This window comes from Hippoglossus hippoglossus, chromosome 13 (assembly GCF_009819705.1).
Source record: "Hippoglossus hippoglossus isolate fHipHip1 chromosome 13, fHipHip1.pri, whole genome shotgun sequence".
Classification (NCBI taxonomy): domain Eukaryota; kingdom Metazoa; phylum Chordata; class Actinopteri; order Pleuronectiformes; family Pleuronectidae; genus Hippoglossus; species Hippoglossus hippoglossus.
Window position 1 is genome coordinate 9051620 of NC_047163.1, and position 14734 is coordinate 9066353.

Sequence of the window (14734 nt, forward strand, 5' to 3'; positions counted from 1 at the left end):
TTTATCGTTTTTTTTTGATAAATGCACAGTTTGAGTATGTTTTGTTTTTTGGAAACAGGCTTCAAAAATAAAAAACTACCCTCCAAACTTTGGACGTGACAGACATGCCACGGACTTGTGTTTTAGTGATCGTTTAATTGATGATTGAGAGGGATCGATGTTTACCATGGATTTTAGTTTCACAGTCATCTCTCATCTTCGTATCTGTTAAAGAATGATAAAATATTCATGAAAGTGTAAAAGTAGATTGCATTGATTATGCCACCATAGTTCACTTTGGTTGAGAAATAAAGAGCCTGCAGGCTGTAGCCACAGGATGTGGTCCAACATGACAACTGAAGCGGTCTGTGTGCGAGGCTGTCAGCATCCGACGATGACTCTCCATTGTGCACGAGAAGGTTCACAGTTCACTCGGAGACTTTGTCAATCACAGCAAAAAAAAGATTAGAAGATATCAAAGGTCGCCGTGTCAAACTCCTCATCCTGCCGTCATCCACGGGGGCTGATGGGAGAGCAAACCCCCGGGTTGATGTGAGGATAGGCTCTGGTTGTTCAGTGTTGATTTCATCGTAAGTCAGAGCTGTGTGGATTCTCTTTCAAGCGAGCGTGTGGAAACAGAGGAACAATCCTTTCATTAACACGGGGGCCATTTTTTCCTCCCTCCCATATGAGCTAAATTATGAATGCGCCGTTATTTGTTCACTCCATGTTGGACTGAGTGATGTGTATTATTCATCTGCTCTGACAGGAGAGACAGCAGAGTAGGACACAGGCCCAGGAAAACATTAAATCAAGAGCACAGTCTAACAAGGACATTGCCAGGGACTTGAGCGCTCATGCACATGCAAACACAACAATCGACTTTCCCTCAATACGCTTGTTTTCAACTTTCAGCAGGAAGATGCTTCACTCAAGAAAACACATCTGAATGTTTTTCAAGACAAATCTGTGTTTCTTTTGATTATAGCGGTTGCATGTCTGTGCTGCTGCTGCTGCTGCTGCTGCTGCTCGTCGATCCTGTGCGTCTGATTTCCAGACAGACGGGGCTTCTGAAGCTAATTAGATTTCTTTGTGTTTTCATCCTAGTCCTGAGAGATGATTTCCGGCAGGCGCCGAGTGATGTGGTGGTGGCTGCTGGCGAGCCTGCCGTGTTAGAGTGTGTGCCTCCACGTGGTCACCCCGAACCCAGCGTGTCCTGGAAACGCAACAACGCCCGAGTCAGCGCCAAGGATGACCGCATCGCTGTGAGTTAAACAAAAACACTGATCAAGGACTCTCCAGTTTCCATTTTAAAATACTGAGCAAACACAAAGCTATTAAACTGGAAGGGCACTCAGTAGAATGCAAATTCCCGCCAAGGCCCAACAGCCCCTCTATGAAACCACATTTAAATTCACTATACAGCCAGATTTGTTTTGGAACTGCACCAATGAAATCAACTAAAATGCCTTTCACAATGTTGAATCAAGTAAAAAATGATTCCTCCATCCGCCCACTGATCTGGATGCCTACCAAAATGTTAGGGGTTCTTCTCTGATCCACACTGCAGCCCTCCACCACGTCTGATGCTAATCTGTCCAGAAACCCTCCAAACAAACGGGCAGGGGTCAAAACATAACCTCCTTGGCCGAGGCAGTGATGCTGGACCCTCAAGTTTGGCTCAGATTTACAAACTCATGTTGTTTGATTTATGTTAAACTCATGATAACTCACAGTATTTGTGTACAGGCTAGTTCTGGGTAAATCTTTAAATTTTGAGCCATTGCAGCTTTAAGTCAGTGTAAGGATCATTTTGGGATTTGGAAAAATATATTTTATTACAGTAAAGTAGAATTTATGTAGAATTAAAGCAGCAGGTCTGGTTATATTTGTCCTTCTTAATAAATACAATGAAAAGATGAAAGCCTACAATGAAACTGAAATCACGAGTAGATATTGTCTGTGTGTAGCCAAAGCCTGACTTAGCTTATTTTTCTGTGCCGCAGACCTCCATTAAATATACATTAGAGAGCTGCACTGTTAAAGTGGGTGACATGTTCCTTTTTTTAACACGAACACAACCACAGTGGTTTATTTTGAGCTGATCTCACATATCTAGGCTACTGTCCTGCTGCTGTAAATACTCTATAGCATGAATCCTCAGCTGGAAATAGACTCATTTAAGTCGCCTGTTTCTCTGGTGCCCGGCTGTTATTTAGCCTGTTAAAAAAAAAAACGTATTTGTTATCATTAAAAAAAAAACTGTTTTTATATTTCTGTCACTGAGCTCTTTAGACGTGACGGAAAAGCTTTGAGAGACGGAATAAAGCAAGTGTTGTTTTTCTTCTTTTCTTATCTTTTAATTGGGGAATCAGGAGTGTGAGAGGTTGGCCTCTAATTTTGGGTCCATACTTTATTGTTCTGTTCTTCATTATTTCGGGTCTACATGGCTAAACACTTGCTTAAAATTAATAGATTTTTCAGAATATCACTCCAGGACTTCTTTATAAACCCCTCAGCTTCTCTGCAGCGCTGGAAAAAATGGCAGAGATTCAGATTTACAACGACAATGTCTGACTATCTTTCAACAGCTCATAATTAAATGTGGATCTGTTTTTCTATGGAGTGGAAAATATCTCTGTGTCACTTTTGTTCTCTCCTCTCATGTGTAAAATCAGGTCTCTAATGGTTTTTCACAGGCATCTTTTGAAACGTAGGAAACATCTGGTTTTATCATAGCGAATGAGCAGAAGATTCCAATATTGAAGTAAATTACAAGTACACTGATACTGCTATAAATGTATGTATAGTAGTTGTGTTCCAGCACTTTACAAAAGAACACATCAATGACTCATACGGTGCTTTGAAAGATGAAGGATTAATGATTTATAACAGTGCTAGAGGATCCAAATGTGGATACTTTTCTCCTGAAAGGGAACGGGATGATCAAATTGAGTCGTATCTGGCGTCTTCATCTGAAGTCTTATCTCTCGTGCTGTCACTTTGCTGTTTTTCAGATGCGTGGCGGCAAACTGATGATCTCTCACACCAGGAAGAGCGATGCCGGCATGTACGTCTGTGTGGGCACGAATATGGTCGGTGAGAGGGACAGCGATCCTGCGGAGCTGGTGGTGTACGGTGAGTTCCTGATGGTCGTGTGCAGTGAATGTTTTGTGCAGCGGTGTCTTTAAATGAGCATCAGCCTGGACAAACTTTCTCTCCTGCTGCAGAGCGGCCCGTGTTGGTACGAAGGCCGGTGAACCAGGTGGTGATGGAGGACGAGACGGTGGACTTCCTGTGCGAGGTCCACGGAGACCCCCCTCCCACCGTGCGATGGCGCAGAGAGGAGGGCGAGCTGCCCCGCGGGAGGTGAGAGCGTCGGACATGAGCACAGACAAACAGACCGTAGGACTGGTGATGCACATACAGCAACTCATGAGGCTGCATAAGAAAAATACAGTTTTACCAGAGACAAGTCGTGAGTTGGATAATTCCAACATGTGACCCAGAAAACATATGTGGAGTAGCTGTTCATTAATTCATGTTCTGCTAATATGGATTCATAAATGGAAGAGACCAAAGAGGATTCATTAGTCGGCACAATCCTCCTGTGACCACTTTCATCCTATTTTCCATCTAAACTCAATATAATGTATATTTAGCTCAGCCTATTAAATAATTACATTTTTGTTCTCCAACATTATACAACTATAAAACTTTACATTGTAAACTCAAATAGAACTAATCACTCATACATTACAGCCAAGAATTTATATAATTAATGTGGTTTACATTTGAAAATAGACAGAAGTTTATTTGAAAGTATAAGTTCACATAAAATTCACATATGAACTTTTAATGACTTAATAATTATTTAATGTTTTGCACAGCTGAGCATTACTCACAACAAATAATCTTCTGTGACTCAAGATATTTAGAAAACAACTCCTGGCATTTGGGTATTTCTCAATACTTTCCATACTTTTGCTGTTAACCCCATCACACAGGGATTATGTTAAGCAGCTAACGTTTAGTTGTGACATTTTTGTTTGCAATGAACTTTTCTTGTCTTGTTATCTTTTATTTCTTTTGTCTTGTTTTCTTCTGTAGTGTATGAGTCCATTAAACCAATTTCATTATTGCATAGAAAAAGATTTTGTACCATACACTATGCACTGTGGTTATACTTGGTAATTCAAATGTATATTTTTTTAACAATAGTCTTTCCTATATTCAGGGAGAAATCTGCCAATAGGCTAAAGTAATCGTACTTGTTTCTAATTTCAACTGTTTTGAGTAACAGTGGCAGCATCCGGCAGCGAGGACACAGTGTTCTACTCGTTTCAAGATAATGTCACCTGATTGAAAAAGAAAATAATCCTCGCAACAGGCTGATTGACGTGGAGAGAAATGATATTATCTTGAACCACTGGCAGATTTTCCCGACTTTGTGTAGATCAGTGTGGCCATTTATTTTCCTGCTATGCTTCTCTGTTAGATCTTTCATTATCTCCCTTTTTCTCATTCCCCAGGTTTGAAATCCACAACGGCAACAGCCTCCGTTTGTTCCACGTGAAGGAGCAGGACGAGGGCACCTACACCTGCACGTCTGAGAACAGCGTGGGCAAGACGGAGGCCTCGGCCATGCTGCAGGTCCACGGTAGGGAAACAAATCATGCATATGGAAAACAAGCGTGCACGCACACATGACGACGCTGTCGTTCAAAAGGCCGGTGTTATTTCCTGTCCAGTGCTCTGTGTTTTTATATCAGTGCGTCTTTGTGAGTCGCCGCCCTGCGATGCTGCCAGGAGCTTATACTAACCCGTATGGATTATGCCATTTGACAGATGTTTGGTAGATGTGTGCTTTAACTCACTGCCAGAGAGCAGTCCCTGCATTAATAAGACATGACTCTCTCTCTCTCTCTCTCTCTTTCTGTCTCTTTATCTCCCTCCTCTCTCCACCTCGCTCTCTCTGCCCTTTTTTCGTTTCACTACACAACATGTGTGTGCATGTGTGTGTGTGTGTCTTGGTTTAAATTGTCTCAGATGACTTCATCCACTAATGCTTTTATCAGTGCAAATGAAATCCAAACTGAGCCGTTATCCATTCACTCTGTTTCTCCTTCTTCCCCTTTTTCTCCTTTCCTCGCTATTACCGGTTTTGTTTTGTAGCTCAGCGTTTCATCCATCTCATTAATTTTCCATCTCTCTCCATCATGTTTCAAACCCTATCATCATTCCAGTTGGCCCGTTCCGTAAGTTCACTCTCCATCTAATTCTCTGTTATTTATATCCTTTTTCTTCCCTGTATGGTATTCATTATGATTTTTGAAACAACGATCACTACCTAATGGTGTAAATAAGTTCCTCCATTAGTGTATATTAGTGTGTCGACATGCCTGTTGCTGCAGTCAAGGCATTAAGTAAGCCTCAGACATTGTGACTTAATGCACACCGGATTAAGGAACTCCTATCACACACACATGACACATCTGCCGAGTGTGTGAGGATGGTGTGACAACATGTAAATCCCTCTCTCGTGTGCAGCTGCAATCATTTAAAATGACTTTTAGTCACGATTCAGTAAAAGTCTTTGTCTTCACTTCTGAACGAGGACGTAGTTTGGCCTCAGGTTACATCAGTGACCATTTAAACATTAAACCGGTATTGTGTTATTACACTGGTATTATTGTTATTTCTATTATTTCTACTATTAACCACTTTGATGGATATGTGATATTACATGCTGAGCTATTATATAGTGTTATTGTTAAAGGAGCACTCCGTCAATTCAGTATGCTCTCATTTCCCATAATGCAACTCCATACAGTTTTCTCTCCACTCACGTTAAACAACCACAACTTTCTTCCCTACATCTCACAGCTCCAGAGCTAAAGGAGACATTATGTTGAGAGGGCAGATTGCTATAAGTTATAGCTGTACTATCATTCATGTTTAAAATGAGTGGAGTGCCCCTTTAACTAACAGTACAACTACTCGTAATAATAGTAGTAGTAGTAGTAGTGGTAGTAATGGTAGTAGTGGCAGTAGTGGTAGTAGTAGTAGTAGTTGCTGCTGCATCTCTTGCATTAACTGTACTGTAATAATACCATAACAGTATTTTTGCATCATTGGATATTTTGGGATTTTTATTTAAACAGGAACTTAAACTATGCTAGTTTCAGATCATTGTGTATTTGCCAAATCAGCTGTTGACAGCAGTAAGTTACTGTTCCACCATTATGTGCAGCATATGGTGACATTCTCTCCCTGCTCCTCAAACCAATCCTCGTAGGAGGAGAAAACTCATTTAGTTTACGGAAGGTGACTCAAATGAGACGTCAGGAAGTTTTATGCTCAGAGTGAACTCAAGCAGATGTTAAATTTGCAACACAGGAGCTAAACTAATCGAACACACCGACAGAAACTCCCCTGACAGAAAAGAGAGTGAAGAGAAAATGAGCCTGGAATTAGAAGTTAAGACATTTTTTTGGGGGTATATTTGATTTATACATGAATTGTGCCTTTAGTTTTCTGAAGTTGTGTTAAGCTAGTTCAGTGTTGTTAGAAACTAATTTACCTCAATGCAGCAAATTCAAAAAAAGTTATCTTTTATCATGAAACACAGTAATTAAGTTCGCTGTATAATGTTCTCAAATCTCAGTGGACGTGTAACTACAGTGAGTTAAGACGAGAGGATGAAATATGGAGAAAATTTAGAACGTGCAGTTTTCTTAATTGTGTCATAAAACCATTAAAACAACCACAGATTCATGGGATTAGTCACGGACTGACTCTGAACTGGGGGTTCACTACTGCTGCATATAAACGGCGGCCCAGATTTATTTTCTGTTAAATATAAAACAAGTGATAACATCTACAATAACAGTGACTTAGACAAAGACTCCGACACGGAGACTGCAGCTCCCTTCACATTAGAGTGTTGAACAATCTGCTCTGATAGTAATCTGATCAAAACAGCAGATAACCAGTAGCTCAGACACGAAGTCCACAGAGAATAATAATCCTTCACACTTCAGACAGGGTTTTTATCACATTGTCTCCAGTTGGGAGAGACATTTTGAAACATGTAGCTGGTTATGTTGATATTAAATGATCAGCTGTCAACACAGAAAATATCACATCATTAAAATTATAATACAAATGATACAAGGATAAGTAAAGTACCCAATAGGAGCCACGTGCAAGACACAGGCTCAATCTAGTGCTGAAACACAAGTGTGTGAGAATAACACAACACACAGCACAAACAGATTTGTTTAAAGACATTGCATCATTATGAAGTAAACAAAATTCGCAAAAACATCATCAAAACACTCTGATGTTGATGATAGTGTGAGACATCTTCAGTGTTTGGGAACACGCTCGCAGTGAGAACATTAAGACCGGACACAGATGACTCAGTTCTCTTGTGCATCGAGCCAAATGCGTGTTTGCATGCTCGTGTGAGTGTGTGTCTGTGAGTGTGTGTGTGTGTGTGGTGTGAGTGAGTATGAATCCAGGCTGAGGTAGGTCCTCATCTGACGGGAAGCGTGAGCCAATTATTGAGACGGGAGGTAGAAGGCAGTGGTCAATGTAAATCTGCCAAGGATGTGACCTGACCTGAGCTGGAGAGTGCCGGCTCTGCTCAGACCTTTTCCCCAAATAACAGAGTAAAAGTCATTAGAGCGGCGTTGCCTTCTGCCGCCATGATTTGTTTTTACAGAGGAGACAGAGACGATTTGGCTCATTAAAGATGAAAGGTGCGATGAGAGGGTAGAGATAGATCAAAACGCTCCGAAGGTTAAAGAGACGGCCCTTCAATCTCACTTGTTAGGAGCTGATGAACGCTTTATCTATTCAGACCAAGGTCAAAAACAAGTGCTGGATAGTAACTAAAGAAAGTATTGTACTTTAAGTTATAATATGTAATAATTCTTCAATAAAATGTCTAAAAAGCACTTGATCATGTTATATTTTGGATGACTTGTGAACTTACATCATCCAAAATATTTCCAACAATGTTCAAGACATTCTTACGTAGAGAAATCATCAAATTTTATCATGGTAACCGGACTTTTCATTTTAGTCCATCAATTCGTCGTATCGTAAACCCCAGGGCAAACAGCGTATGACGAATGGAAAAACACACTGCTAGCCAGTTAGCCAGCTATTTATTGGTCACTCGTAATGGATCACGATGATTCATTGTCATTTGCTGCGTAACCTGATTAAAACTTGTATCCATTATCTCATCCGTGAACATAATTTGCACCTGAGTCACGAGTCCCACAAGTTTTGTTCCTCTTTGAACATCTCTCATGGTTTAATGTAAGTAACTGTTCAAGGCCTGAGATTAATCAATTAATTATTTGATAAGTAAAAGATATTATTGATCTGTGAATGTTATCATCTCAAGACCCCTTGAGGTTCACCTTGTGGTCTTTTGGAGGGATCCAACCCCCATGTTGGGAACCACTTGGCCATCACTAACACCAGTGCATCAATAATCTATGAGCAGTCTATGTGGCCTATATTTTTCACCGAGAGTCCCTTTTACTTTTGAAATTTTAAGGACATTTTGCTCATTGCACTTGAGTAGGATTTTAAATGCAGGACTTATACTTGTGATGGAGTATGTTGTACATAGTTGTACTGGTAATTTCACTTAAGTAAAGGAAATTCCTTCCAAACCCTAAAGGTGTTGATCACACGTTTGAAAGAGTTTTCGTTCTTTGACTTGGTGGTGAGTGACACTTCTTATCCTCTTCCAGTTCCACCTCAGATTGCCTCGAAGCCCCGGGACCAGATTACCACCCAGGGGATGAGCGTCACCTTTCAATGCGGCACCACAGGAAACCCTCCACCTGCCATCTTCTGGCAGAAAGAGGGCAGCCAGGTAAGCGCCTGTAGAGGAGAACAATACATTCTCTAACGGAGAATACTGCAGCAGCAGAGACTTCCATTTCTCTTCAGGAAACACAGCACGAGTCCATATGAATAAATCTGCTTCCTAACAAGCCGTAGATGGGTTTTTTTTATCTGAGCTTACAGGGATTTAAAAAGAACCAAATACTGTATTTTTATCTTATCAATAAGCAGAGTTTTCACACCCTCTTCATTTTAAAAGGTGAGAATGATTCACAGCAACATGAGCAGTTTTTTCTGATTTTATCGTAACGTTTTTTTCCAAGTGGCCCACACTCTTCAACACACATATTTTTACAAGTTAAAATGGACGAGAGATGAACAAGAGAGTGCAGCACATTTGCATTTGGCTCAGCGATATGAGTAGATACAAATTGTTGGAAGGCGTTGCGTTAATGCGTTGGCGAGAAATGTTTCTCCAGCTTGTGCCCGGAGTGTAAGAGAACGGCAGAAGTAGAGGGGGGGTGGCAGGAAGTACACCAGGTGTAGAAACTGCGTCTTTAGGGCAAATCTGCAGACAAAGGGCCTCTTCCATATTGTACCCAACTATAAATACCCTGTTGCGCAACAGCAGCTGGGATCACTGAGTCGGAGGAGCGGCTTCAGATGTTTTTAGGAGCATGCCTGAAAGAAAACAGGAAGTTCAGCCGCAGATTTTGTGAATAAGCTCGGTCTGCAGGATGGCGGAGGCATTCCTTGGCTGTTTGCGGAGCTTTTTGCTGTATTTGGCGGATTATCTGCAGCCCTATAACCTTGGTCCCTCCACCGACGTCTAAGCCTCTTAGAGGAATGAAATGGATGGCTGAATGGATTGATGTGCATCCCTTCCCCCCAAGTTCACATCCATCTCGCTTACAGAAAAACAGAATGGGAAAGCTGTGTGAGAGTGGGCATCATCCCAAAAAAACACCAAAACAACCCGTCTCTTCCAGTTTTGACCTGAGGTTGTTGCTGTAAGAGCAGAGTGGGTCAGTCTACGCAGGTCCCAGGTCTGAAACCTCTCAACAACCACTGAGTGAACTGTCACTTTTTTTGTAGAGACAGTAATAGTTGGTGGGAAGGTTGATATTTTCTAGTTTTGAGTGAAATGTCCTTGACAACAGCTGGATTGGTCATGAAACTTGGTTCACATTTACGTTTCAGTTGTCCAATACATTTGCAGGTGTAGTTTTTTAGCCAACTCATGTTTTTCTACATTGGTAACATCCAAATTAGTCAAAACCAATTAAAAAAATGTATTAGTTGTTCAGATTATTCAAGTAAATCATATGTTGCTCTCATCTTCTACAATTTCATAGACTGAATAATGAATAAAAATGTTTATTATTATTCTTCTAATTAAATATTCCTATTATTTTAGATACCTTTTATACACTTAATTGTTAAACCGAATAATTGAAAATAATTACCGGATTAATTGTGATCAACCGGTAAATTGGTTGTTGGTCGTATGAATGATCTTTTGTGCTGTGTGTGTTTGTGCGTTTAGATGTTGTTGTTCCCTGGTCAGCCGCCGTCACAGTCCGGTCGTTACTCTGTGTCCATGAGCGGAGACCTGACCGTCACCGACGTCCACCCGAGGACTCTGGTTTCTACATCTGCCAGGCCATCAGTGTTCGCAGGAAGTGTGTTGACCAAGGCGCTGCTGGAGGTGGAAGGAGGTGAGTCTTCACAGTCTCGTTTCAACCCGGGGAAGGTTTAGTCTTTATTCTGTACCATCAACTAATGAGGGGAAAACATGAATTTTCTTAGTAGGTGCACAGCATAAGACTAAAAAAGAACACAATTAGAGACCCCATTAGGAAGAACAATGAATTTCTTGTATAATGTTCTTTTTCAGCAGCGTCTTAGTCCAGATTTGAGCTTTTTTGTTTTGCTTTTCATGCAACCTACTTTATTCTGCCTACTGAGCATCTGAATATTTTCACCTTTTGCACTCTCCACCATCCAAAATGTTTATTTTCTTTAGCTAATCAGGAGAGAGATGACGCGCCTAACATATGCTTTCACTTCCCCTCTAACCGCCAGGCCCTTCAGGTCGTTGTACCGCCGATCATTCGCCAAGGTCCGGCCAATCAGACCGTATCTCGGGGTGCCACGGCGCAGCTGCACTGCCGTGTAATCGGAGGACCTTCAGTCAAGATTTCATGGGAGAAAGATGGAGAGAGACTTCAGGGAAATAAACCAAGACTGACCTTGATGGAGAATGGCACTTTGCAAATCGCAGGCATAATGGTGTGTGTGTGTGTGTGTGTATGTGGGGAGGGGGGGGGATTTGTCATTTATTCAAAGAGGCATTCAAAGAAGATGCTCTGAAAAGTGTTTGCTTTCAAATGAAGAAAAATCTGATTGTGTGACTGATGGAGAAAAAAACTGTAAAGATTAGTGTAAAAACAGTTACTCTGACCTCCTTTTTACTTTTCTCCCCAATCCACATGGCAACATATTTTTTTCACGTTCCCATTATAAATTCCGTTTCGGTTTGTAAAGTTAAGGTGAGTTTCAAAGAGCGATCTCTCCGAGGCAGTGCACATCTCTCAATTTTGTGCTCATACGCGGTGTAATTGTAATGTTAATGAAGGTGCCTGTTTGTAAATGCTAATGTGCTCCCCTTTGATGGAAGAGCAGCCAGCAGCCCCTTTGTGCTATAACCCCACCTGGAGGTCAGCGGGTGCAAGCAGGGTGGCGTAAAAGTTGTGTCGTTTTTTCACGTTAATTGACGGGTGATAGATGATAATTAGTTTGTAGGCATATTAATCCAATAACCTTCCCGGACTTTGCTTATTTTCGCCTCCTCTCTCGTCCTCTTTCTCAGCAGTGGTGCACAGCAAAACTTGGAAGCATTAGGATTTGGTCCAGTGCACCACTGCGGCGGGGGAAATCTGCCATGCCAATGTGCTCAATGGAACAGAAGACATGCATTAGTGTGGCATCAAGGGGATGACAAGGATGGGGGGTGGGGGGGACAAGGATGGGGGGTGGGGGGGACAGGGGAAATGGAGATGACGAGTGAGGGACTAAAAATATTTACCCTGCTGATGCCCTTAACCCGCCATCAATATTTGAGCAGTCGTCGGAGTCATTTAAGGAAATTCACCTGTCCACACGCTGCGCTGTCAGTCAGCCAGAGGTCAACACTGCGGAGGATGATCTCATATGGTCTGATGATAGCTCGAGCAGACTGGCTCTTATCCAGGACAAGGCTGTGCACCACGAGTGGCAGTGAAGCACGCAGGCGTATACGGTTCATAATATAAACAGGAGAGTGTGGTGCAGTGTCCTCTGGTTTGTTGAAGGGAAGCTTTAAGAGCTGCACGGGCTGATATGATGATTTCTACTCGTAATTTTAAGAACGGCGGTAAATAGGTAATTTGCTTAAAGCTGCTATACTGAATTTTGTTGTGTCAGGAATATAAATAATGACTGCGTATGCAAAGGTTCACAGTCATAAGGTCAAACGCACAGAGAATTATCACCTGACTCTGCGATTCCTCTCACCTGTATGAAGCATTTCTATAATATAGAGTAATTCATTCCAAGACGTCTTTGCAATTTCCCTACAATTGCTACGTAAATACATATTTCCCAGTGATTAATTCGTTTAATATACTAGTGCAACAGGTCAGCTGAGAATGCAAAATATGAAATTTGTCCTTAGGCACGCAAACACGTCAACTTAGGAAAATGAAGTTTCCAGCAATAAATTAGTTAATAAATGAAATAATTTAGGCTTTGAATTTAGCTTTTTTTGGGGGGGGGACAATTCTTGTTTTCCCATTAATTGGTACAAAAAGTCAAATAGAACATCTTCAGTACTTCCACAAGTACTTTAAACTGCACTTAGATATCCTTGGATCATTTATTCTATAATTTTATTTAATATTCCTCCAAATTAATCTTGTGATTATAGCATTTCTGAGGTGTAGTAGACTACTTCAGAAATGTGTTTACATACACTATTAAAACTCAAATCAATATTCTGTAAAAACTTTCTCAAAGGACACTCTTGACCTTAAACTTGTTTTCAGTCATCTACACAGCTCCAAAACATCCTCAAAAATGTTTAAACTCCCAAAATGTTGTCTGCAGGACACGGACCTCTGGGTCGTACATGTGCGTAGTGTCCAGCGCCACGGGGGAGACGAGCTGGAGTGGGATGTTGACCATCAGAGGTACTGACACTAAAACTCTCCGAACTCTGTCTCTCTCTCTTACACTTCACATTCCATCACCATCACAAAACAAAAATCTATTCCCAGGTTCAACGCTGGTCCATTGTTGCATGGTCCTAACCCTCTAACACTTCTGTTTTCCTGTTTGTCGAACAGAAGATGGAGTTTCTTCAGTGTCCAGAGTTTCTGAGTTCATCCAGCTTCCGGGACCTCCACAGAAGCCTGTGGTGACGGAGGTGACCAAAAACACCGTCACCCTCACCTGGCAGTCCAACCCTCATGAAGGCGGGGCCGCTGTCACCTCCTACGTGATCGAAGCTTTCAGGTATGACAGACGTGCACACAGTGGGCCATTTGTTAGGACGCCTAGGAAACGTTAATCCTCATCGTCATCATGATTTAATTTAAACTGGGAAAATTGTTTGCTGGTTCTAAAGGGCTCTCATTCCTGCGTCATTGTCCTGCATGCACAGTAAGGTTTATTCCTGTGTGGGGGTTTTCAAAATAACTAAGCACGGACAGATTTTGGGAGTGAATCCCCAGATGATTAACTTTTGGAGCTGATCGGTCTGGGGTCGGGGCTGCGGGGGACTACACCCATTAAGTAGAGGACAGTACCAGTGCTGGATGCGTGAACATGCAAAGCGAAAGTGGAATCTACTGAGTTTATGCCGAATCCTACCTGCCTGCTGAGGACAGTGAAACCATGATATTTGAATACTTCTCACGCTGCTGCTGATGGTCAATGTGACTGCGACAGATGGTCAGTGTGTTGTGACGGAGAGAGCGAGGGAGAGAGCGCTGTCCTTCTGTTCTTTTCAATGCCATTCAGTTTCAACTTTTATAAATAAATTGTGGATCCCTCACACAAATTCTCTATCTGCACGTGCAGCACTGTCTCTCATAGGTGATGGGGGGGGGGGGGGGGGCCCTCATCTTCCTGCAAATTGCTCACAACAGACACATCAATATCATGGATCTAATGTGTTGGTACTTCTAAAAACTACTGTGTGAGATGAAAATGAGCACAGACAGCCTCTACTTAACTTCCCACCCTCTCACTGTCTGTATCCACACTCTCTCTGTTTCCATTTGTTAGTATTCAGACTGTTCCCTGATAATGAAGTCTTCTTCATTTAGAGTCATTAGTTTGGAAATGACTCATCTGCGCCTGAGGGACAAACAGCTCTGTTAAGTGACGTCCCGAAGTGAATCCGCAACACTCGCCGCATCAGTATTTAGCCGCGGCGTCCCGAGGAGAGCCGCGGCCGCTCTAACGACCAACCAGAGGCCTCAGCGAGACCGACAGCGAGTGAAAGAGAAGACAATTACTGCAGTGGTCAGCTCGGCAGCTCTGTCCTGTCCTGGGGCAATGGAAGGAGGGGAGCAGCCCGGTTTGGAGAGTTCACTCATTACAGAAGCAGGAGAGAAGGGTACAGAGCAAGTGTAGAGACACAAACACACACACAAAAGTTCTGGCTCTGTGTGGAGAGAAAGCTCAGAGCTGGAGGCTTACATGCACAGCTGATGACGAAGATCCACTCGCTATTGCACGCTCCACCACCAACAAATTGCTCGCAAATATTTGTTTTCAGGCATCAGCACCGAGAAAGACAGAAAGTTCAGACCGAAATTTCCCCAGTTCTAGTATC

At 42.1% G+C, this 14734-nt stretch overlaps 1 protein-coding gene across 1 annotated transcript in view; it reads left to right on the forward strand.

Moving 5' to 3' along the window:
* Window positions 1-14734, forward strand: part of LOC117772951 (roundabout homolog 2-like) — a 46042-nt gene that overhangs the window by 19452 nt on the left and 11856 nt on the right. Inside the window, 12 exon segments of the mRNA XM_034604563.1 lie at window positions 1087-1244; window positions 2997-3117; window positions 3210-3348; window positions 4512-4639; window positions 8757-8881; window positions 10400-10487; window positions 10490-10527; window positions 10529-10571; window positions 10939-10952; window positions 10954-11147; window positions 13000-13082; window positions 13239-13407. Coding sequence (XP_034460454.1) covers window positions 1087-1244; window positions 2997-3117; window positions 3210-3348; window positions 4512-4639; window positions 8757-8881; window positions 10400-10487; window positions 10490-10527; window positions 10529-10571; window positions 10939-10952; window positions 10954-11147; window positions 13000-13082; window positions 13239-13407 — 1300 coding nt within the window.